Source organism: Apteryx mantelli, chromosome 13 (genome assembly GCF_036417845.1).
Source record: "Apteryx mantelli isolate bAptMan1 chromosome 13, bAptMan1.hap1, whole genome shotgun sequence".
NCBI lineage: Eukaryota > Metazoa > Chordata > Aves > Apterygiformes > Apterygidae > Apteryx > Apteryx mantelli.
Genome location: NC_089990.1, coordinates 22,500,812 through 22,526,286, shown reverse-complemented (window position 1 = coordinate 22,526,286; position 25,475 = coordinate 22,500,812). Strand labels below are relative to the sequence as shown.

At 35.8% G+C, this 25,475-nt stretch overlaps 1 protein-coding gene across 9 annotated transcripts in view; it reads right to left on the bottom strand.

The window, feature by feature from the left end:
* The window catches only part of ATRX (ATRX chromatin remodeler), a 94,965-nt gene that overhangs the window by 33,537 nt on the left and 35,953 nt on the right, over positions 1 to 25,475 (bottom strand). For all 9 annotated transcript variants that reach the window (XR_010885576.1, XR_010885577.1, XR_010885578.1 and 6 more), the window contains 10 exons: positions 19,236 to 19,366; positions 18,528 to 18,707; positions 16,722 to 16,815; positions 16,049 to 16,157; positions 15,366 to 15,545; positions 14,825 to 14,966; positions 13,546 to 13,655; positions 8,573 to 8,719; positions 8,183 to 8,360; positions 681 to 818 (listed from right to left, as the gene is read on the bottom strand). Coding sequence is in view for 6 of the 9 variants with exons in the window: in XM_067304335.1 (XP_067160436.1) it covers positions 681 to 818; positions 8,183 to 8,360; positions 8,573 to 8,719; positions 13,546 to 13,655; positions 14,825 to 14,966; positions 15,366 to 15,545; positions 16,049 to 16,157; positions 16,722 to 16,815; positions 18,528 to 18,707; positions 19,236 to 19,366 (1,409 nt within the window). In the remaining 3 variants the exon portion in view is untranslated. The remainder of the gene's footprint in view (positions 1 to 680; positions 819 to 8,182; positions 8,361 to 8,572; positions 8,720 to 13,545; positions 13,656 to 14,824; positions 14,967 to 15,365; positions 15,546 to 16,048; positions 16,158 to 16,721; positions 16,816 to 18,527; positions 18,708 to 19,235; positions 19,367 to 25,475) is intronic.

Below are 25,475 nucleotides of genomic sequence, written 5' to 3'. Positions count from 1 at the left end.
CACACCAACACAGTCATATGACAAAATCATATTCATAGAGATTTTGCAATAGATTCAAAAGCATATTAATCAATAATAGCAAATATTAGAGCATAATAATGAATAGAAGCAAATATTATATGTTAATTTAGAATGAAATGATCAAAACAGTAACATAAGTCACTGTTTTAGTAAGTTTACTAAGAACATAGCTCAACAATAGCTTAACCAATCTAAGTTGCTGCTGCAAGACCTGGTCCACCCTTTTCCACTCTGAATATTTCCTCCCCTCCCCTTGCGACATGCTGATGCTCATCTGATTCTTTGCTGAGCCACATCAAGGAACTAAACTGTCATAACGCTATTCGCTTCAGCAGTGTTAATTTTCCAACACTTCTTGACTGGCTCCCTGAGAGATCAGATGCATGCAAGGCCAACGCAAGGAAAGGGATGAGGAGAGGCTATAATCCCAACAGCTTCAGTTTAACTTGGCTTAAACTGTCATGGAAACACAGCTTAAGGCAATGACTTAATATGCAAAATGCAAAAAAAAAGAATAATGAAATGATATTTTGTTAGATAAAGAATCACAAACAGCTTTTCTAATCAAACTAAATACATCTGTAATTATATATTGCTGAAAGCCAAAGGTATATTCAGAGAAATAAGCAATTCTTAAACCAGAGAAGAAAACTACTCACATTCTATAAGATTATTTTGTAGTGGTGTTCCTGTAAGAATTATTCTTCTCCTAGATCGAATAGAATTCATTGCCTTAGAAACAGCAGATGCTTCATTTTTTAGTATGTGCCCTTCGTCACAAACAACAAAGTCAGGGCCTAGAAAGAAATAACAATGTTAGATGTCTTCTGTCTTTTATGACCACGAAGAAGCTGGCAGCCTGAAGATGCCCAATTTTGCCTTATCAAAGTTTATTATGTTTTTGCAATAGTCATGTTTTAGTGATATTAAAGTTCTTATTTAGCCTTTGCATAGGTATTCACAGTAGCTAGTCTGGTAAACAAGAGTGTCGCTTATAAAAACCTCTGCGAGCGATTAAATACAGTTTGGCGATATATTCCTATAAAAACTATCTATCCATGCACCAAGTGTGCGCACATATATATTTTCTTTCACCCTATCAAAATTTCATAAAACTGTTTCTTAAATTCAGCTTATGCTGCCATCTACTGGTCACCAGTAAATTGTAACAAAACTGAAAATCAGGTAGTAATTTTTTTTTTTCTTTCCTTTTTTTCAGTAAGACAGCAGATCAGTACTGGTATGGGTAAACAGTGCAATTTAAAGTCTTATCTAAAATATATGTACACAATCAGATCCGTGTAGCTGAACGTCCCAGCAGAAATGTCCGCAACGTTTTTCTAAGGGATAAAGGCAAGACGGTAGACTGAAATCCTAGACAAGTAGCACAAGGAGTGTCAAACACACGCCACGATACGCTCGCACGGTATGCAAAGCAACTGCAGCAGAATTATTACGTGTTAGAAATTGGGGTTTAAGATAAAGAATACGAAACTCGGCAGAACAGATCTACACACACTGATGGTTTTAAGATTTGGAGCGATTTCTGGAAGCTCTTTCCTTGGAAAGAGGAATAAAAGACATGCTAGGATACTGCTGGTCACTTTGAACGAATGCTTTACCAAATCTAAACTGGACCAACTCCAGTACTGTCACAGCCATGAAGTCAGCAGATGCCAGCTTTGGGGCCTTCAAAGGTTACCACCCAAAGCCATCAGCTGCAGTTAGCTATTCAGCGCTAAAAAGGCTGACATTTTAGGTGGCAAAGGAGAATTTATCAGCACGATCAATTTAATCTTTCATTATTTGCTGAGAACAGGTTCTCAGACTATAAGGGTAACTTTTATCCAGCTTCTAGAGATGAACATTAACTCTAGGAAAGTGAGCAACAGCAGAGAAAACCAACCAGTACGCCTCTGATCACTTGCGGGATTTGATGCTCATGCCAGACATCATCATCGTGCCATTTTAAGTCTCAAAAAGTGGTCTAAATCTTATGGGCCAACAACAGAAAAACAATCGAGAAGTTTTTTCCTAAGCAGAAAAAAAATTCCTCTTTTTAACAAAGTCTAGAAGGCGACTATGAAAATCCACTATCTGTATGAATTCCGAACACATTCAGACTTGTCTGAATTGACTTGTTTCTGAATATCCGTACCTGTCTCAGAAACATTTCCCCAGACCGTTTCAAGACCTCTGTACCTTCCCCAGTTTGCAGAGCACGCACGCCACTCCGAAGCCTTCCTCTCCTTTAATTTCAGGCAGACTTCTCTGCTAGCGACAGATTCTTTCTGTGGTCCTGATTCTGAAGCACCTCAGGACCAGCGTTTCCTGAAGAGTAAGGATCTTACGCAAGCGACCTGTACTACCAAGATGGTTCGGAGCTGATTTCTGGAACTTGAAACATTTGCAAGGATTTGCAAAATCTCCCCGGCAGATCTGACAGTTTGCACTCTGAAATCCCCATTCTCAGAAATGAATTTGGTCTAGTACATCGTGCTAATATCAGAATCAAAGTATACTAGAAAAGAAGGATAATGAAATCTTAACGATGATTAGTGATCAGGATTGTGCCAGTGCCCCAGAAATCACTGTTTCGGTACAGACTGTGATTCATGAACACGAACCAAGTGGTTAATTAAAAAAAAATTATTGTTTAGACTAAGTGTCAGTAGAAATATGAAAAAACTTAGTATAATTTGGTTTGTCTGGGAAACACAGCATCTATATCTTGAACAAATATCTTGGCTACAATTCAGCGGCAGGGATGTTTCATAAATTTGGATTCTTTTCTTATTCTTACAAAAAGGAATTATGGACAGATTATTTCTCAAAAATCATATAAATGAATGTAAAACTTAAAGGGACCTCAAGGGATCGTTTAGTCATTTAGAGAAAGTGATGTACTCTCCCTGACAGAAGTGGGAAACTCCACATCCTCTCTTCCACTAAAAAACTAAATGACCTCTGCTGCAAATCAAGACAAATTCTGCCTTTTCCTTTCTCCAGCTGATGTAAAAATCAACCGATAGCAGTCCTCTCTGTAAGCACATCTCTCACATGGTGCAGAATGGGTCAGTTCAGTCTTCTTTTTTCTAAGCTAACAAGCCTTATTGCTTCAATCATTCTTTAAAGATCAGTCCCCAGCTTCTTATCTTTCTTGCTGAACTGGCACACATTAACATATTGAGATCTCCAAAACACATTCAGTGAGACCCATGTATACAGTTCTCCTGTTCCTCTGAAGTCTACAAGTCAGTTTTACACAAATGTCAGGTAAAGAGCTCTTTCCAAGTTAAACAGGAACGGAATTTTTACTAGTATTAACACACGCACAAAAATAAAATGACTGAAATGCTGCAAGCACAGCGCAACAGCTATCAATAAACCAAACAGCATTTTATCAGTGCACAAAGCATTATGGGAAGTCATTTGTTGCCTTGTGTGAGTACATAATCCGGCTGTTATTCCACAGAGCAGAGCTAGTTAATTAATGAAATCACGTCTCCCCCTCACTATTTCCCCCCCATAAACTTTGGCTAAACCTTCCCTTTCTGGTCCCCTCTTCTGCAGCGTACGGGGCAATGTAAGCTTCCACTATAGAATATGTCTATCCTAGCAGTGTTCAGCTGAACCAGCCATATGTCATTAAATTATCACTCAAATACCAAATTTGCCACTTTTTAAATTAAAATTGCTCCCAGAGGCAAAGGTTCTCTCTTTTACAGTCACAGCAGTAAGCCAGCACATAGCTTCATAACTCTCCTTTTTTTACCGGCAGCCAGCTAGACTGCCAAAGCTGTGATTCACGGGGATAGCAAGAAACGAGTAGTGGTTGCTGCAAGATACTTCCCACCAATTTAGCCAAACAAAATGCATCCAAAAAATACTGGATAACAACAGAAGAACATTTCTGCCTTTTTGTCATTAGTTTCAATAAAGAAAGACTTGAAGCAGCATAAAAATAATTACCGAGTTATTTCAATATTAGTTTTCCTGACAGTCTGATTCCAGTCTACCAACCAACCAACCAGAAAGATCAAAACAAGGTTTCCGTGTTCACGTGAAATTATTCAAAGCCTACAAAGCTCAGGGTGCTGCAGTTTCTGAACCTGATTAAATCTACCCCAGTTATTAACCTATTCACAAACACTGTGCTATCAAGTTGTCCCAGAACGTCTAAACGGATCTGGAAGCAGAACAGAACGACCCCCAGGAGCGGGATGCAGCAAGCAAGACGGGTTCACAAGGGGGCAGGCCTGGGAAGGTCACACCAGGTACTGCCTCCTCCATATACTCGCACGCCCAACAGGCCACCTCACTCCACCGTTTGCTCTTTTCCCAGTTACATAGCCATCAGAGGGGATTCTTCTCTCTGCAGAGACATAAAGGCTCAGCACAAAAAGAAAGGCCAACTATCAGGATACCAAAACACATTAAGAATAGATTAGATTAGGTATTGTAATCCTTCCACAGAGCCAGTTATACCCTGTGGAAACTTTCCCAGAGAAGGATGTTTCCTGTGCTATTTTGGAAAAGATGAGCCAGTGAAAACAACAATAAAGGAAATAAACTACAAGGAAATTAAAAAAGAAAAAAAATTAAAAGGAACCACCGGAAATCTGACAATTGCTCCCAACAATTTGAAGCATAAAGCCCAAAACAACAAGATCTTAGGTCTTGTTGAAATGTAAATTTGCCATTTTTAAAACAGCAGCACTATTCACAGTCAGAGGTTTCCTGACCTCCAGAGACTAACCATTTTCCAGCATTTGACCCTGCTTGTCTTTCCACCTGTTTACAGGGGAAAATCCCCACTTAGTTACTACCAGTTTGGCCACAGCACCCTGGCCTAGGTGGCTGCAGCCTACTAGGCTTCCGATTCTCTCAAAATACTTCTTTATACTGCTTCGCTTCTTATCTTTTGCAAGTGGTGATTATTCTTCACATCTGAGGTTTCCCAACTCAAAGGAAGATCAGTTAAAGGAGTACATAAATTTCACTGTTGATATGCTCAATTTTTACCAATATTTTAAACGGCATTTTCATCTTGATTTGGGTTTAACTTGATTCATCTCTCCCTTATTCTTCATTTCTTTTGTAAGCCAAATTCAAAACTATTAGCAGCTTTGAAAGACTTCTGGAAGTCAGAGCACGGACCCTGTAGTTCTGCCTGAAGACGGAAGATTACAATTAAGCAATGATAGGTCCATAAAAGGCACGTGCATGGATTTATCGCACCTCGTAAGCTCTGACTTGCATCAGACATCAGCAGGCTAGTATGAAATAATCTTCCATGCTTTCTTGGAAAAAGTCCCAAATTTTCCCTTTGGAACTACTTCTTTAACTTCTCTTCTCAACCTTGATCTTGAGCTATACAGGACTTCCAGAAACACTATTCCAGAAGTCCACAGCACTCATAAGGAAAACAGGTTTTCGCCACTGCATTTTAAACAATCTGTCAGTGAGAGGGCTGCAAAAAAACACTGGAAGTGTCTTCTGCCCATTCAATCCATCAGTTACTTAGCTCTGCTAAAACTTATTCCCAATTTTAAATATGCTCAACTTATTGCTAGTAGACTGGACAGTTCTTGATGTGAATGAACACCAGTATGATACTTTGCACTTGCAGTGTAAAACAGTAGAGAGTTGTGAATCTATAGCAAAAAGAAGTACTATTATCACTTACAAATATGCTAAATACTAGAGATAACAGATAATCCTTACAGCTTTTGAAGCTTAAAAAGCATCAATATACTGTTTCTTTTAAAAAAGAAAATGCACAGAGCTTTTGCAGTAACACTTGATTGGCTAAAAGCGCAGGGAGCAGGTCACTAGGGCTCCAAACAGCAGCTGTGTTGCTTAGGAAGCGGTTCTATGATAGATCAAGTGGACCTAAATTACAGCTGCTCTGATCCTGTCCTTTCCCCAAGCTCCAGCAGCACCTTCCCTCTTCACTACACCCTGTCCCAAAAAGCTGTGTGTCCATCCTCAATCTGAGCCAGCTCAGAGAACTAAAATAGAAACACACTAATCGTTTCTGAAGGTTTAATTTTGGGCTACTTTATGCTCCTGAACCAATTCATAACAGAATCAGACAAATGCCCCTTCCAGTGCAAGGGAACGGGCAGGAGCATAAGGAAACAGCAAAAAGGCAGAACGATTAGCAGTTTTGATTTAAACCGGTTTCAAGTGTCAAGAAACCACAGTTTTTGTGTTAAAATTAGGATGGTGACTCAAAGCATAATACAAGCACGCTGATACAATGGAACAACAATACGAATATACGGGGATAAATAAAAATTTAACAGGCATTTTAAAAACAATTATATCAGATTACATAAGTGAAAGATTTTTCTTAATAATGGGATTCAAACTAACTCTGAACTTTGTTTTGACTCTTGCTGTTATACGTTAATGCTAAAATCTCAAATATTGAATTTCAAGAATCCCGTTCAAAGTTAAATACCTCATGATCAGTAAGCCTGTATTAACAAATGGACTTGTGCTATATGACATAAAAATGGAGATAACATTTTCAATACACTAACGTTTTTATTAAATAGGTTCCTGTGCAAATTAAGAAGTTTAGGAAAAGATGGGGAGACACACAGAATTTTAAAAAATACTTTAGAAGAAAAGTTTATAAGAAAGTCCAGGCATGCCAATATTAATCAGATAATAAAAGCAAACAAAACATACTCATAGTGAGCTGACAAACTTCCAAGCTAAGAAGCAAGAATAGCCATCATCAGCTAAACATGGTTTAGAAATACAGAAATGAATAATTGTTTTAAGGATTACTGAGACTGAAACTGCATAACTGCACTACTGTAGTATGTATAGAAAGCTGCCTAAAACAAACCATCCAGGGTCAGCTTACACACATAGCCATTTGATTTTTGAAGTGTATTTATCAGTGCAGCATAAAATTGCTTATATCCTTGCCAATTAGACTACTTTTCTATAGTATCAACTTATATCTTACCTCACCATTATGAAAATACCATGTTTAAAGTTGCATAGCAATAATTACAAAATGATTCTTCCCCTTAGAGGAATCCCCTAGTCTATTACCACAAAATCATAGCACTGTTATCATTTGAAACTTCACAAGATCAAGCTCGCCAAGCAGAATTACAAACCACACCAATGCTATATTTCATCAGAAATCAGAATTAATGTTAAAAAAAAAAAGACAAATTAACTGTATTCTTGTCAACAAACCTAAAGACTAGTCAGATAAAATAAAAAACAGGAAAATCTACCTCCAGAATCTTTCCCTGCCATATCAGTATTCCCAATTCTGATCAATTTTAGCAGAAATATCAAAGTTATGGCAAAGGTACCCTTCCAAAACAGGATCTAAAATACCCTGTTTGCTGAATAACCTGAAGTAGTTTTCAGACATCAGTTGTTGGTTGAGAATGTGGAGGAAAAATTAGCAAATTTCACCAAAATGGCAAGTGGAGGTAATCCTAGGATTTTTAGTTCTGTTTGGCAATCACCTAATAGATTAGTTATAAGCACTTGAAAAGATTTTAATTTGATATATTTTACATAAATTTTTTCCAACATAGTTCAGCTGAGCTTAAAACCAGATGTCTATTTTTCCTAGACTGAAAAACTAAAATAAGTGTTTTATCTGCAATCAGTTCATTAGCACTTAATTAACACTTGTTTCTTCATACTTCTAAAGTATATTCTCAACTATTTTTAACGTGCAGTTGCTCCCATAAAGACAGAATTTCAGTGAGGATAAAGCAGTTTGTGGCTGTAACAAATCAGCAGATTAAAATAACCTTAGGCTCCCAATAGAGACACTTCAAATGACCAGGCAAAGCAAGCAATGCTGGCAAAAAAGATACCTACTAGACAAAGAAAAAGTTGCTAATGGTCATTCCTGTCAAATGCCTGTGGTCATTTTTGTATTTGACCTAATACACAAAACCACTGACAGTCTACTTACAAGAACGCAAAAGGTGGTTTCTGAACGACCATTTCTGTACCTCAGCAAAGGAAACAAAACAAAACAAAATGAAAACTCTCACGGACATTATGATTTTCTAAACAGATTTCCATATGCCAGATTACTTAGCTCATATATTCAAACCAGAAAGTATAACATATACAATGCACATGTGCATTAATTTTCACTTACCTGGATCAACTAAAGCTTTATTAAATATTTCTTTAAGTTTTCTACTCTTCACATTTCTGCCTTGTGCAAGATTGCGATACATCTCGTAGCCTATTATCATCACGCCTCCTTCATCTTGCCAACGCTGGAGCATATAGCTTCTCTCTTGAGGGCGTTTCACAGTTGCTAGTTCACAGACCTTTCAAAGGGGGAAGAATATGCTTGAATCTGCTCTTAAAAACACCAAAGTAGTGATATAACATTTAAATTCCTAACGCATATTAATGTAGGTATATTTTTCAAATAAAGTGCATTCCTTAACCTATGTTTTGAGTGGTGGACCTTGCCAATTAGGTAAACCAATTATGTAAAAGTTATTTCATTTTTAAGAACTCTTTTTAAGCCTTATACCTCTAGTTTCTCATCATCTTCTAAACCTTCTTGCCATTTTTCGAACTCATTCAACCAGTTCAAGGCAGTGTTCAGTGGACACACTACCAGAGCTGTCCGGAAATCCAGCTTGTCACAGAGCAAGACTGTGTGAAGAAAACTTACTACCTGTGAGAGAAAAAAACAAACAAACCAACCCAAAATAAAACATTGAGCATTAAAATCCCAAACAGCAATATACAAGTGTATATACATTCACATAGGAAACTTACCAACCGTCTTGTTCAAACTTTCTTATTCTGCTTGTTTAACAACTCACTTTCTGCTTAAAATTCAATACACATGTATTTCATTTAAAGACAGACTTATTTCTCTGTCTGTTACATGGCTGCTCACATCTTTCACATATTGAGAGACACCTAATTTTGCATTGCTCCAGGTAGCTGAACAATTCCACAAATAATAAATTCTCCCTCTAAATTTCACCAATTATTTTCATAATTTAAAACATTTCTACTAGGTCATTTTTGGGCCTTCTCCCAATCCCCCCCACAACCCTTAAATAAGTCCACATCTTTAAACTTCATAAATGTATTAAGTTTCTTCAAAGTGAACTTCTTCCTCTTAAATTACATGTTTTCCACATTTTTTCAACTTACTGGCAAACTCTGGCCAGAATTTATCAGGTTTTCCAGGATTCAAATCCAGGTAGTACTTTCTCAAAAAAACTCTGAACCAGGATACGGAAGTCCTTTCCAAATATTCACCTGCAGCCAGTCTGGGTGTATGATGCAGATGATGTCACCTCCTTAAGGCTTGGAACTAACTCTTCTGATGCCAGCCAGAGTATTTCTGCTGGAGTGCCTGTTTTTGAGCCGTAGCGAATGAAGAAAGGACTACAGGGAGCATGTAACATGCTATGAGCTATGAGTCAGTGACTCTGGCAGCTCCAGCTCTCTCATACCAAACTTCTAATGGTGGAGACTTTGCTCTATACAACATCCTGTAAGTTCCTTCTAGATCAAAACCTGGTATTTGACAACTCCAATTTAATATACCAGAGTATCAGAGTTATGTCAAACTGCACGACTAGGTTGTGAACACAAAACACCAAACCGGTTTTAGATACCGCAATACTGAAAGAAATACTGGTGGTTTTACTATTAAGACAAAAGCATCTTATGTTCAGATGCAGGAAGAAACTACCCAGAAGACTGATAACATAAGTCCTATGTCCTTGAGAGCCAGCAAGTCCCTAACTGCTTTATTTCCCCGATCCTTTACTGACATCGTTCTCTGTGATTTACAAAGTCTTCTAAAAACTTATCTTTGATCTAGCTCTTGTAAGAGCTAAACAACAAATGCCATTACAGAGTACTGCAGAAGCACTGGCAAAGGACCACATAAGAAAGAAAACAACCCAGTTACCTAAGTTACAAACAATGGTCAAAGCAATTAATATGTATTTTAAACTGTGGCTTTTTTTGATTATCAAGAAGTTACAGCCAAAAAGACTGTCAAATCTTATGAACACATGTGGATCACACAGAAAAGTATCTTCTGATGTGAAATATTTCTTCAAATTACTTACTGACGTACATAGTATATAAAGTAACATAGACTGCATATCATTTCTACTATTCTGCAATACCTTGCATATTTCCAGCAAAAGGTATAATCTAACTCCGGAAGAACCATAACGCCTAAGTCAGAATTAGGTATGTAAAACACACTTTTCAAAGGTGAGTTTTGAAGTATGTGCGAAAATCCATTTCTATAGAATTGCGGACTGACAAAAACTTGTGTCTGTGGTCTCAACTTCCATAAACAAAACAAAGTTACATACCAGCAGCTAGACTTATTAGAAACATACTGTCCATACCTTGTGCAACATAAGCATTCAAGATTGAAGCTTGTTTTACCTAAACAGTACATATACAGAATGACTGCAGTTCCCCTGCTCCTCTGTAGCTCCATGTTACTCAAAAAACAAAACAAAACCAAAAAACAAAAACAACCCCCCCCCAAAATTCCCTTGATTCCCTTCAGCCTGTTTTTTTACAGAGGTATCTAAAGAATCGAAAGGTGTTATTCAAACCTAGAGTGCTCCATGACAGGTCCTGCATCTTGCAGTTCCCAGGTCAAGAAAGAAGATTCTCTCTAGCAGGATCACCAAGTCAAACAAAAATTGTCTCAACTAGGTCAGAGGAGAGCAGGATCACATATTTGCTATGTAACTTTACTTTTTGAAGAATCTTGGGTAGCAATAGGATTAGAGGGAAAACATAAGAACCAGGAAGGCATCTGACCCAGTAAGGCTTAGTTAATTCGAGCTAAGAGTAACCGACTCCTGCTAGATTCTCTCTGAAGATTTTTGTCTTGGAGTATACTTCAAATGTCTAAAAATAACACTCATGGGACATCAAGCCAAGCCAAGTCTGCTGTCTAGTAGCTTCCAGGTGTGATGAATATGTCTAATGCCAACCAGCAAGGCAGATGCGAGCACTACAGAAAGTAAACACTTCTGACAATTCTCATACCAAGCATACAAGTGTCAAAGACTAACCGATTGTCAACAGGATCGTAAAGCATTTTGTTTGCTAAGTTACTAACAACATTGCACCACTGGCTGTTGTCACTTTCAGGCTATGAATCTCACTATGGCACAAAAAGGTTGAGACATCTTTTATACAGCTTGGAATTCCAGTACGCCGATATACTGACCTCTCTATGAATGAACAGATCTGGAGCCTTCAGGTATTGTGATAGGGCTTCCCAATCCAATGGGGAAGCATTCACCACAACTGACCAAGATGGAAGAGGATGGTGAAATGGCATTTCCTCACAGACGCTTTGAGGATCCCATCCTCACTGTAGGAAGAAAATAACCTCTTTGAGAACCATCATCACCGTGCTAAAGAGACTGCACTCCAGGGAATGACTAAAGCGTGTCCATTTGAAGAAGAAACCTAGAATGAAGTGTTGTTGGCTGCTCTGTGATCTAGAATTGCCAGCCACAACTTCACTTGAAGTGTCAGGCAGATCTCCTAGAAAGTGATTTCATAGCCAAGAATTGATCCTGGAGGAAGAAGGCCCTGATTGAAATGATACTGAATTGAAATCAATTCTAACAGATTCCAATGTCTGCAGAAGCTGCAGATTAGACTTCTAGCGTTCACTTGAACTAGAGAATCAGAAAGGTTCACAGTAACTTGAAAATTCATTCCTTTAAGAGTCATTTCACCAGCAGTATCTCCCGTCTCCAGAAATGAGCAAACAGCATCAGAACTTCAATGAAGCCTATGATAGTGAAATCAAAATGGCCCTGCTTTTATCAGCAGTAATCTTGTCTAACAATAAATAGCAGATTTTTCTGGCAAGATACACTGACAGTCAGCTTCCTGCAGGTCAAGAGGCATGGAGCACTTTCCCTTCTGAAGGCTCAGGATGACACCAGCTAAGGGCACTATCTTTTCCACCTATGAATGTAAACATTCAGTCCTTTTCAGCATAGATGAGACTGTTACTCTCCTTTCTTCACTGATCTCAAAAAATTCCCTTCCTCCTTCCCAGAACCAAAGGGAAAAGTTTCTCTGTCAAAGGAATTCCTGGGAACAAACGAGGCAGCAGAGCAGCAAGACAGGCAACTCACCCCATTACTTTGTTCACAGCATTTATAGTGATGCTAAATCTGGCTAAAAGCAAAAACAAAACTTAAGAAGATAGATAGATACTTGGAAAAAAGCAAACAGAAAAGGAACTCACTGCTTCTGACTACCCTCAAAAGGTACTAGCCTGAATACGGAGATGCAGGGAATCCAAGAAATCTCTGGATTTTGATCATTTATTTCTTTTGAAGTTCAAGGTGACCTGACAGGGCATAATCGCCTCCTGAGGCCTGCAGTCATTGTAAGAGGCCCAAGAAAAAGAGCTACGAGCAGTGACCAGTTTCAGAAGAAACATTTTAAGATGGGGATTGAACTTCAGGTTTTAAAGACTTACAGAACTGGGGAGTTGTTCACTGTGCCATTTTTAACATGGCAGAACAGGTGCTTGTATCAGACAAAGGTATACAGAAATCTTTTTGATTAATGCTATAATATTCTGTTTTAAAGTTACTTTAAGAAATAGCCTTCAGCAGTGTAAAGGAGAAGGAAGAGTTTACATGCACTGAAGTGACAAAGGAGGCTTGAACCTGAAAATCTCAGGAAGCAAAGAACTGTAAAGCCAAAAGAAGGAAACAAAGAAGCGAAAAAATAGTTCAAAGTGGTTGAAACTCCTATGGTTACTGCCAAGGCAATAAAAATCTCTAGTCTTTACTGTTTGCAATGCACAATGACCCAAAAATATGAACATACAGATGGACAATCGCTGAAAAATAAAAAAGACCACCTCCCACCACAACCCAGAACAGTCTGTCTAAATTGTAACAAAACATTGTTTATCTTAAAACACAACCCATTTGACTTTAGACACTAAAAAACATAAAAAATGCACAACAAACCTCTGCTTTAGCAGTGTAGCAAATAAATCCAAAAACCACTGAGAAAAAGGAACAATTTAAAGAGCAATGAATGAATGAGGAACACAGTAAAGAGTACAACCTGCTCAAGATTAATTATTAAACTGGCTTAGAAACAGAGGCTCTTGAAGCTTATCTACTACTAGCTATATTCTGTTATTCTGGGTTGCGAGGGAGCTACACATTACTTACAATTAAATATTAACTTTTCAGTGAATATCAATTATTTCCTGATTTAATTTTAGATAGTTCTAAAGCAGAACAAGTGTATAGCAGAACTTGCACAACTACAGAGACAAAACCTCTTTCAGAAAACCTTTTACAAACTTTTTTTCAGCAACCCCCATCAAGTCACTGCCTAGGAAATAGTAAGTTTTTACTATGTTCTGAAAGTCATTAAAATTGCCTTTTGCTGGATCAGCTTGTGAGAGCAAGCTACAGACCAGAAAACAAGGAGACTTTTGTTCCTTACCTGTAATGTTTTCCCCAGACCCATACAGTGAGCAAGAATGCATCCAGAACCAGGAGATGTCTTTGTTTTTTTCACAGATTCACAACAGCAATCCCACATGAACTGAACACCTGAAGAACATTTTTGAAAATTCTTATTAAACATTCATTTTATTAAAGTTCAGCTGATAAGAGATAGGTTAATCACTGTAAGATCATGGTAACTTTTTTAAAAGCAGTGCTCAGAGTAATTATTGATGCATTTCTGTCAAATGGGTAGCATGTAGGATGATCTTTGTCTTGAGCTTAGGCATATTCAAAGTTTTCATTGCAGATGCAGGAACTGGATTAGAAAATGTAACTATGCAGGTAGTAGATGACTGCAAACTTGGGGACAGGGAGAAAAGAAGATAGCAGGGAAGCGGCAAGGACTTCACGAAAAGACTAAAATGATCTTGGTAAATTAGTGAAATGATACAAAATCAACAAGAAGAAATTCTGTAAAGGCAGATGTAGAGTACTATGCTTAAGGAAGTAAAATCAGATAAAGGAGAGGAAATATATAATACATAATAAAATGCATTAACAACATGAGGGGCTGCTGGATGATTTTTTATTCTTTGCAATATATTTATAGGAGAGTTGTATTCTATTCTGCTATACTCAGCACAGACGAGGCTTCAACTCGACTCCTGTGTTTGGTTCAGGGCACCTCCCTTTAAGAACTGGAGCAAGTCCAGAAGATTATTACTAAAATGGAAAAGTTGCAGATTATGATCTTTGAGGAAAACTTAGAAGAATAAGCTACGGAGAAACTTATAACTAGCTATCATCCTTTTCTTCTTCTTCACCAGAAATAAAAAATGACAAGAAGCTGGCTTGACTTGCAGTGAAGGCATGTCAGGTATTAGGAAAAATATTCCTGACCAAAAAGTCAAGAAAGTATTGGAAGATTGTGAAATCTTCACTGAAAACTGTAAAAACCAAAACTGTAAAAACCAAAAACCAAAGGCAAATTCTTCTCCAGAATGGTAAACATACATTTGATTCTGCCTGTGTGCAGGAAATCGGATGATTCTGAGGCCCCTTCCAACCTTACATTCCTAAGATTCTTTGAATGTAAAACAGAATAACATATTGCTGATCTCATTTATTTTTGTTTAGACCTTCCAAAAATGAAACATTAAATCCTGTGTTTTCGCATTTGCCTGCCAAGGAGTTTTACTTACAATTCTAATTTGGGATGTATAACCCATACTGCCAGGGTAAAAAAAGGATAAAAACCTCTCTTTTTTTCTTACCATCTACTTGGTGTGGTTTCAGTTTGGTAACTATGCTCCTGTGAACCTGCACTAACGGTTCTTTGGTTTCTTCGTCTTCATCTAAAACCAGCTTAGTTGTAATTGGACATTTCAGAGGTGAAGCATCTTCTATCTCTATCACCTGAAGCAGAAACAGTGCATGATAGGAATACTTCACATGTGACTAAACATTTTGCAAACACAAGGCTTAGCAAAATTGGAAGTCATCTAGTTATTAAGTGAAACTGTCAACCCTTTGCATTGTCAGCCTACTTCAGGAGACTCTTTTCCCCCACATGAAAGGTAAAACAGTAGATAACTAAAACAAGAAACAACTTTCTTAAAGTTCTCAGCAATCTTAAATAAAGCTTACAAATCTTAACCCACAGCAAATTACAACTCAAACTTGTGGCTTACATGGCTACATGTAAGCAGCTTTAAAGGTTACTTACCAAATTAAACTGAGATAGAAATATGATGTCTTAAACATCTTCAGCAATTTAACTTTCTAGCAACGTTTTGCAAAGAAAACAGAACATACCTCTCTCAATTTCTCTCTCTCTCGTTCTCTTTCTGCAATACGTTTTCTTCTTTCTTCTTCTTCTTTAAGTGCATTTTGTGTTTCTGTTCTAAGCTTATCATCTTTAATAATCTTCCTTATTTTCTTCCTGCCTTTGCCAGGAGATTTTGAATCATCATTGTCCTCATCCTCAGAATTACTCTATTAGAAATCAAATAAATTAATCTTTAACAAGAAAATTATGACACAGACCACCAAATCCTTGATTTTTAGAGAAATTTTTTATACACAGGTATACAATATTTATACACAAAAATTTTTATATATAGCTAGCTTAGCTCACAGAAAAAAAAGATACTTTTTTTTAAAAACAAGTTAGCCAGCATGATAACAGAAGTACCACCTTAATTATACCGTATTCCGAGATATTAAGAATAACTTCACCTGTGCAAAGCAGTACTAAAGGTACTGTTATTGTATGATACTAACTAGTGATTTACATAAAATAGTTAGATATTATAATATAAAATATTAATATATATTGAATAAAGAACTATTTTTCTGATCTGGTGGTGCATTTATTCAGCTATAACTTGCTTGTTACCTTGTACCCAGCTGCTCCAGATGCCCAAGTCCCTAACCAGTTGGCATAAGAAACACAAACACCTTTTCCCATTTAATTAACTTAAAGCACAATATAGTACCTTGTTGTTATTTTCACTTGAAGAATCCTCTTGAACCTTTATACGCCTTCGTTTCTTTTTCTGTTTGTAACTGCGCTGGTTTTCTTCTGCCTCAGCTTTCTTGGCAGATCTATTAAAAAAAAAAAAAAGGGCAGTCCCATGGTAAACAAAGATAATTCACTGCTTCACTGACAGACAATGCTAAAAAATCACACAAAATACACTGCTAACCAACAGATTATATACTCCTTTCATGCAAGCAACAGTATACCTCCAAATTCTCTCCTCCCCCTCACCTCACGGGACACACACAGCAGCAGTCTATTCCAGACAACCTCAAAGAATCTCAATATTTTTAAGTATTATCTTTTTACTGGAATCCACCATTCCTTGATTGACATATTTGGCAAAAAATGGTCACGTTTCGTTAACCTGTTTTCCCTATTAGCTCATCAAATAGCCACGTACCACAAACTGTGATATAAATACAAAATTCTTGCATTTGCTGAAAAGTTAGTTAGCAGGCATCAAAATTAAATATAAGAAGTATCAAAGGATTTAAGGACTGATCGTAGGTCTCTTAAGTCAGTAAGAGTGCATAAATTTTACTTTTTCACTAGAAAACTAGATTATTCTATTAAAACAAAAACCAAACACCAATAACACGATAAGCATAGTGATGTTTTATTTGTACCTTGTTCTTGGACGTTGGTCATCTTCAGACTCACTAACTTCTTCACTAACTGCAGATTCATGAAACTCTGAGTCATTTGAATCATCACTGCTCACTTTGAAAATAAAATATGATTTCATATTGAATATTATGGTAAAGTAAGCAACGTCACGTATCTTCTAATTACACAACATATTGCTTAAAATCAACAATGACTGTAGCAGTTCATTTCAAGCAGCATAGGAGCCATTAAACATATCAGGAGGGAGCAACAGCAACAGAAGGTGTGCAGAGCAGAAAAGATAACACGAGCACTAGCTGAGTCCTTATAAATGGCATATTATGTCTTTTTATATATGTATACATCTAAGAGCAATTTAAAAGCAAATGACAAAGCATTGTATTAGAAAGCTTCACATTTCAAAGACAGTGTGGGAGGGAGAACACAAGGAGGAACAGTATACAACTCTTCAGTAAACATAAGATAATTTTTACTTAAACGAGCTTTTGTTGCAAATGTTATTTTTATAATCATGATTCACTCTTCATGATTCATGAAAGCAACACTAATTTACTAACAACATATGCAATTAAAGTACTGTATTTTTGGCTTGAAATTGCTTCAGGTAGTGCAAATCTAAAACTGACTAAAAGGACAATTAAAAACACTCTTAAACAGCAGCATTAGGTAATATTTTCGTAACTACTTTTAAGAGTCATCACTGGCATTTATAGGTAATTAAAACCAGCATGCTATTTAGCACTTTTATAATAGTTTGACTTTGAACACACTGGAAAGCTGAATTGTTTTATGAGTAGCAGACTTCAAACAAGGATTGTTTTACATACTTGGGGAAATATAATGTTAGTAACGGAGGGTTAAAACACTGTGAGCTGAAAAAAACTGTACTGCTCTACTTGGGAACAATGTAATTTAGAAGACTTATTACTAAAGTAGCCTGAGAATTATTCTGGCCACCCCTTATTTGCACATTGCCACTGTATTGAAAATTAATTTTTTGAAAGAAATATTATTGGTAGAGTAAAAACTCCATAAGGAAAGAAGAGCATGAATGTATGTTTAGATAAAAAGGAGAATTGTCATGGGGGAATACATTAAACAAATTACATTGCATTTTTTGGCCTGTGAACACTGCTAATAAGTGTGACATGGCCAGCCTTACTGCAATGCTAAAAAGAGAAAAGTGCATCTTCACTGTACAATATACATCCTTACTTCCACTGGCACTGCAACACTGTCAGACATCTACTCTGACCAAGTTGGCAGTCCCCCACTCCCCTGCTCGGCCCCACAGGGGAGAAGGCTGGGGCAAGGCCGCCTTTGCTCTGGCGGGGCTCAACGAAAACGAGCAAAGTCAAGCAGCGTTTCACAGTGCCATCTGGTGATCAGCTACAGCCTGCAGCACTGAAACTACGATGGAGACATTTCCCGGTGACACAACAGCCTATTAACAGTCCAAGGAAAAGAGAAATTGCATTAGGGGAAGAGGGAAATCGATAATCATGAATTAGTCACACTGGGTTTAGCTCTGTTATTCAAGATTAATATTCAAGATTTAACAAGGTTAACCCAATTCAGAAGATACAGTAAGCAGAGAGAGCTGTTACGAGTTGCAGTCATCTTTCACGTTTCAAATAAAAGTAGTTATCAAACACAGATAAGGGAATTGTAGATTTAATACACGAGGACGTTTATATAGATATTTTAAAATTACAGAGTTTACTATAAATCTCCAGTCAGGCATGCTTTGGACCTGGTTTATAGAAACAAGTACTTTCTGTGACACAAGTGCTTAGATTATGTACCTTTCCTTCTATTTCTGCGTTTCCCTTCTTTTGTGTCTTTAGGTTTCCCCTTTTTCTCTTCTCCAGACTCTCCGTCACTCACAGTGAGCTTGTGCCTCAGCAGTCTGTGTCTGTATCTAGGCTTCTTGGACTCTTCTTCATCTGAATCTGACTCAGAATTATCTTCCTTTTCATTCTCTTCTGTCAGAGACAAGAGTCAGTGCAACAGGCACACTGGTAATTATCTCCTTATTTAAATTTAGTAAAAATTGAAATCAGAATTAATTTTGGCTACTTTTTGTGCTTTTTCAGGAAATTATGGACAATAACATACAGTTTTACCTTCCAAGTGCAAGTATTTTACACTGTCTGATCATCTGAATTATCTGTAGCAACAATAGCGTCTATTAGTCATATCATTCCTGAGCTTTTGCATATCCTACTGTTCTTTATACATTATTCTTCACACATCCCTAGGACTTCTAAATTGGTTACAAAAATCTGACCATTAACCAAAAAAGAAGAAAAACATTCGCACCAGAGTTTGTGATAATAATCTGTACGGTCATACACACTGACATCTATTTGGCAACTAGCTATCGACACCAGTTGGTTTATTTTTTGTTGAAACTAAAGAAACTTTACTAATTACAATTTTCCCTACAAGATCTTTGAAATTATGACAGACACTACAGCACCACTTTTTTCCAGCTGCTTTTTGGTGCTCACCATCATCTCCTGGGTTTTCATTTTGCTTTCCAGTTTTCTTTTTTCCTTCATCTGACTCTTCATCTGAAGATGCATCCTCATCAGAGGAAAGATTGGCTTTGATTTCTTCTAAAAGCATTTTCTTGGCAATTCTTTGAAGTAAAACAGAAAAAACTATGTATTCCATTGTTCAAGCAAATCTATGAACAATAAATGTAATCCTATACCATTCAGAACTTCAAAAATAGGGTTGAAAGCTGAACAAAAAACGCGTGATGAAAAAATCATGGTGATAAGACAGGATATATCAGCAAAATCTCATGTTAAATGTAACATGTTAACTTGCTTTTAGAAAGCTGATCTTTATAATGCTGCTTAAAAAAGCAGTTTCATACTTGACAAGACTGGAGATAGCTATAAACTGTACAAATTTAAACATTTCAACAAAGTAAACCCATTTTTTTCCTCTGCTACTTGCTCAATTCTTCCCTGCTCATCTCTCCTTGTTAATTCTGGCATAGGTGTCTACATGAATTCTAACGCTAACAAGAACGCGAAGATGCTGCAGACCAAATCCTAATAGTCAAACTATCCAAGAAAAAAAGTTATCATGCTTAACTGACTTTAATCAATGGGATTCAGGTGCCTTAATTTCCTGAGGCACTGAATCTACATGATTGTAAACAGTAATAGTTTTAAAAACAGTGTATCGCTGAATGCATTTGTTCTAAGCATAAGGATTACTGTAATATGCATTAATTCACACAATTCAGACTCTGTGAGCTAAAATGAAAAAAAAAATATATATATATATATTACCCTACATCTACATAGTTTGCCTTCAATTGTGTTACCATTCTAATTGCCTGGGCCCACTCTACTGCAAAAGAGACGCTGTAGTAATTGATGCAACTCATGATGTCTCAAGATGAACTGCTAATAAGTGCCTGGGGAAAAAAAACCACACTGAATCCCTCAAATATCTGCAAGCACTTGCCTTATGGCAACTATAGCAAAATACACATATATATATGTATACACATGCGTGCGCACACACACACATTTAAAAAATAATAATCTATCGAACATTATGGGACCTGAACTTTACAGAAAAATTACCATCTTATTTCCTGTCCAGCAAACTGTTTGCTCAGCTTCCCAGTTTCATCTCAGCCCAAGAATGTTTTCAGCTAACATACAAAAAGTTACTATGGAAAAATGATTTCTTTACATGCTCTTGCAACACAAAAAATAAAATCTAATATGAAAATACATCCAAGGGAAAATATGAAATGATGCGTCAAATGCACAGAAAAACGGTGGACTTATCTGAGAACTCTTTTCCCCTTCTTCCAGGGGAAAAAAATCCTGAAAGAATGAAACCAGGCTTTCCTCATATAAATATTAGAAATATTATACTTTTCATTCCATAGTCTTCAATATTAAATGAAAAACTTCTTTCCTTCCTAGGTCAGATCTGGTCTGCCCAGCTTTTCAGGAGAATTAGTGTATACTGTATGTATATAGTTCACAATGGGAAGGTATTTATACCAGCCAAAACAGTAGTTCAAATCCATGAAACCGAACCACAATCTAGGCTTCACTTGGAATAAGCACAGGAACAATGATCTCTTTAGTACGGCTTCTTATGCACTAGAAAATTACAGTTGGTAACTTTTATGTTGAACTACAAAATATGTTTTCATGAATTTGTATTTCATTTTCCACCATACAACATGTGACCCTAAAAACAAAGGAACTTTTCAAAAGGAATTCTCCCAAGACATCTTTCATTACACTTCATACTGTATTTTCTATCTTTTAATACATTACTATTATCTTCCACAAAGACTTCAAGGCTTATGTATGCTCAGTTATTATTAAAAGATGGAAGTAAAATGGGTTTGTCAACAGCATGAAGCCATTTTAGATTGCTCAGTGAATCACAAACTGTCAACATCCAAAACAAAAAAAACTTTTTTTTTTTTTAAATGGCTTTCTAAAGAAACACAGTCCCAATTAAAATGCAATACTCTTGGTGAGCTTTTAATTCCATATACATCAACAGATCACACTGTAAACCTAACGAAAACTTACTAAAGTCCATAGATCAGGTAACATCACCTTCAGTCAGTTTTTGCATTAGCCCTTTCATAGGATTTAGGAAAGGGACTTAAATAAGGTATTAAAAAATAAAAAATAAATAAATAAATAAATAAATATATATATATATATATAATGGCAACAGGAATAAATGGCTCCTTTCATTAGGAGTTAAGACTGCATTTCTTCCATCTGTTAATGCTTTGCAGAACATTTTATTCAGAATAAGACTGCTTGGAATGTCACAAGTTGGTTTCTTTTTAAAAGCTTTTAATGTAAATTATTAACCTTGAATCCTACTCCATGAAACGCAGACAGAAGCAGTTTGACCACTTTTCATATTTAAAAAATAACATCATCATCACACTGTTGCTTTGGACAGTAAAGCAGCAATGCTAAAAAGAACTGCAAAATTTTAAAAATTTAATCCTCAAAGAACTGTCTAGTAATATTGCATCTGACTTATTTCACATCACCACCAATAGTGTTAGCAAAGTCAACAAAACTTGAATTTGTATAATGATACTCACCTTTCACACAAGTCATTTTAAAAAAAATGATTTTTAAACAAAAGTGGACTGTGGTTCAACAAGATAAGGCAGGGATTTTTATTTGTTCTTTACTTTCTTAAAAAATATATATAAACATAATTATTTTTTTTTTTACAAAAAAATCTAATAATGAATATATCATTCACTTTAAAAAAAAAAACAACCCATGCACAAAATCTATTATCCATAAACAAAACATGCCTCTATTTCCCTATTAATAACCATTGTCCTTCATACCAACAATCAGCTCAACCTGCACACTGGGTAAACTCATTAGTTTCTAATTAATTATTTATAATGACATTGATTGGTAAGTGATTGCTTCTATACACTGTGAAATAGGAAAAAAACGCTTTTTAGCTAGGATGAAGATTCAACCACTTTAAATCAAAAGGAGATGGAACTATTTATTTAGTGGAAACAGCTACATTCTCTTCAATGTGTTCTACTGCAATAATGTTAGACTGAAAATATAAGCTATTGTTCAGATGTCCAGAATTTAAAATATTTCTACTTTTAATGTAACCACATAACTGAACAGAATTAGAAGTGTAAATAGTATCAGAACTAAACATATTAAACCTTGTAAATGCATCTGACAAATGACTGGTGTAACAGCTTATATAAATTAGAATAAATTGAGTACTGTGCTCGTGGAATTGGTTTATGTTAAAATTATGTGTGGTTCAAAATAGCATAGCATATTCTTATTTTACGATATAAACCCATTAAAAGTGAACAGGTTCCTAAGCTAAGAAACTTCATACTTTTGCTTTAACATTTTAAAATTTGTTTTAACATCAAACTGCAAGTACCAAGAAAAACAAGTCATGGTAGTGTGACAACTCCCCCCTCCCATTTTCCCAAAGAAATCCATGAAAATTAAAGATATTGTAATATTTACTGGGGTCAAGGAAATAAAGTGTATTCTTGGCCACCCAGATTTAACAATTGAATACTATAAAAACCTTTAAATACAAAACAGAGAAAGCTGTATTATCTTCTGCACAGGACTTCATGCAGTAAAAAAACCTGCATTTCATTCTCATTTCTGCCACTGACTTACTGTGACCTTGAGCAATTCATGTTGCCTATTTCCACTCCATCTTATCTAAACAGATAGCAAACTTTGTAAAAAGGACATTTTTCCAATATGTATTTATACAGCGCCTTGCAGAACGGGGCCATAATCTCAGTCAGGGCATATAAAAGCAACTCTAGAATAAAATAATAGTATATATGTATAATTTTATATAAATTAGGATTTAAATATGCTTCACTTTTGTAAGAATGACACTGAAAACATACATTTTTAAATGATTTGGTTACAATATATTTTCTAATTTATGCTAAAGGAAAACATTAAAAAAAAGAAAAAAGAGGTAGGCAAACTGGAAGTTACCTAAGAGTTGCTTAGTCACAGTATAGGACTACCTTATATTATCCTTCAGACATTTCAGTAAAAATGAAATAGTAGGTGCAGCCTCTCATGATGTGGAGTTAAGTCCACACAATAATTTGCACCATTCTTGTTCATGAATTTTAGGGAGCCAATGCGATGAACTCATTTATAGCTTGTCAAAAATCTTGATGAGACAATGCTGACACTATAAAACAATTTTCCTCTTAACAATAGTCATAATTTAAGATATTAATTACAATAAATTATTACCAATTAGATATCAACTCACACGTAGTGTTCATAAATACCTACTAATTATACGTAGAAATAAAGTTGCCCAAAACAAGCCTGGGGGGGGGGGGGGAAGACACCTGTATGTGGCTAAAAAAAGGCACCATTTTTTCAGTTAGAGCATTACTGAATTAAATGGGCTTTTGATATATTTTTAAAAATTTAGATCCATTTAAAATATATTTTAAGAGATGAACATTTGAATGAAATGTCATAAGTGTTAGAAAAATAATTAGTCAAAACTGCCAAACACCTTGTTCTAAATACTGTGCTGTCTTTGTGGAAACAGTCCGATTTTCAAGCTGTCAGAGTTGTATTAAATTAAATGCTTGGACAAGAAAAATGTTTTACAAAAATTTATTGCATCCATCAAATACTTAAAGGCATTCTGCATTAAATACACTATGTACTTCTTAATGAACAAAACTGCTGCAAACATTAAACAGTACCATTTAAAAGATCAGAAGGACCAATAATAGATAATTACACAACATAAGATGAAAGCATACAGCACTGTCTGTCATATTATGACCCACTTGGATATTGCATTTTGGCAAAGATGATTTCAAGACTATTAATATTCACGTCATGCACATCCAAAGGTATGCAAATAAAAGAACATCTAAACTAGAGACTTGCAAACATGAGAGTTCCCACACTACAAATACCCAGCAGGTACTATGTACCCTCTTTGGCCTGGAAGAAAATAGGCAACTTATCTGAATAGTAGGTAAACTATTTAAACACTTTGTGTTGAGTAAACAGAAAACAAGCTTTTAACTTCTCAAAATTTGTTCCATCTTTAACACTTTATATATCTGATTTTGGTGCCAAGTACAATGCATGCTGAATGTAAAATTAGACTGCAGTTACCAGTTAACATGTCTGAAGGTTGACAAATCTATTTATTGACAAACACCTCCCCAACTCAGAAATATATATTCAAAATATTCTCTAAATAAAAATGTCAACAAAGATGCAGCTTAAACACAAATTACAGAAACTGATTTTTAAAACCTAAATTGATATTACTGATTTGTTCATTACCAATTGGGTTAACTCATTTCCCGATATAGCTCTTAAACGAATAATGAAGATCGATTTGTCAGTTAGCATTTGCACTGTAAACACTGAGCTTTGACAAAACTGTATTGGCTAAATTATCAACCATAAACACTTAAGAAACAAACAAAAAAGGAAAAAAAAAGAAAAAAAATTCAAAACAGGACTAAAATTAAAGCATCATTTTAAAAAAATCTTGTATTACCAATGTTTACACGTTCTGCTTATGACCCTGTGCTGTAAGTCCCTAAAGAGCATCTTTCTTTAAAAGCTGAATTACTTCATTAAATTTTATGACTGAAAACAGGCAAGAACTATATAATCAGCAACATTTTGATGCCAAGCTGAGGTCCGTAAAGGATATAAAATAGTGTTTTTAAAATTTACTTCAGTCACATATGAAAACATACAACTCTGTGAAACAAAGATACCATATTCTAAACTAGTAAGGCTCAGAAGCAGAAAAAGACTCCATCAGCAATTGTGCAAAGCTATGAAGCTGGTCCCATATATGCTATATGGCAAAAAAATCAGTTTCTGAAATACTGTATAAAATTCTGTTGAACAACTGTTTAGTCTAACTACAATAACTTCCAGAAAGAAACTCCAGCTCGTAACTGAGCAATACTTTATTTATGTTGTGCATTCACTAGTTAGGAAATGAAGCTTTTACATTTTCTAGCCAGGCTAATTTCAATGACTACAATGGTACTGGTTAAATTATGACATGTCTTAATGAACTAACTATATCTTACATAGATTCATTTTTATTGAACTTGAAACCCAAGCAATACATTTAGGCCACAATTCTGAAAATATCTATGCAAAGACTTAAAATGTAATGTATAATTA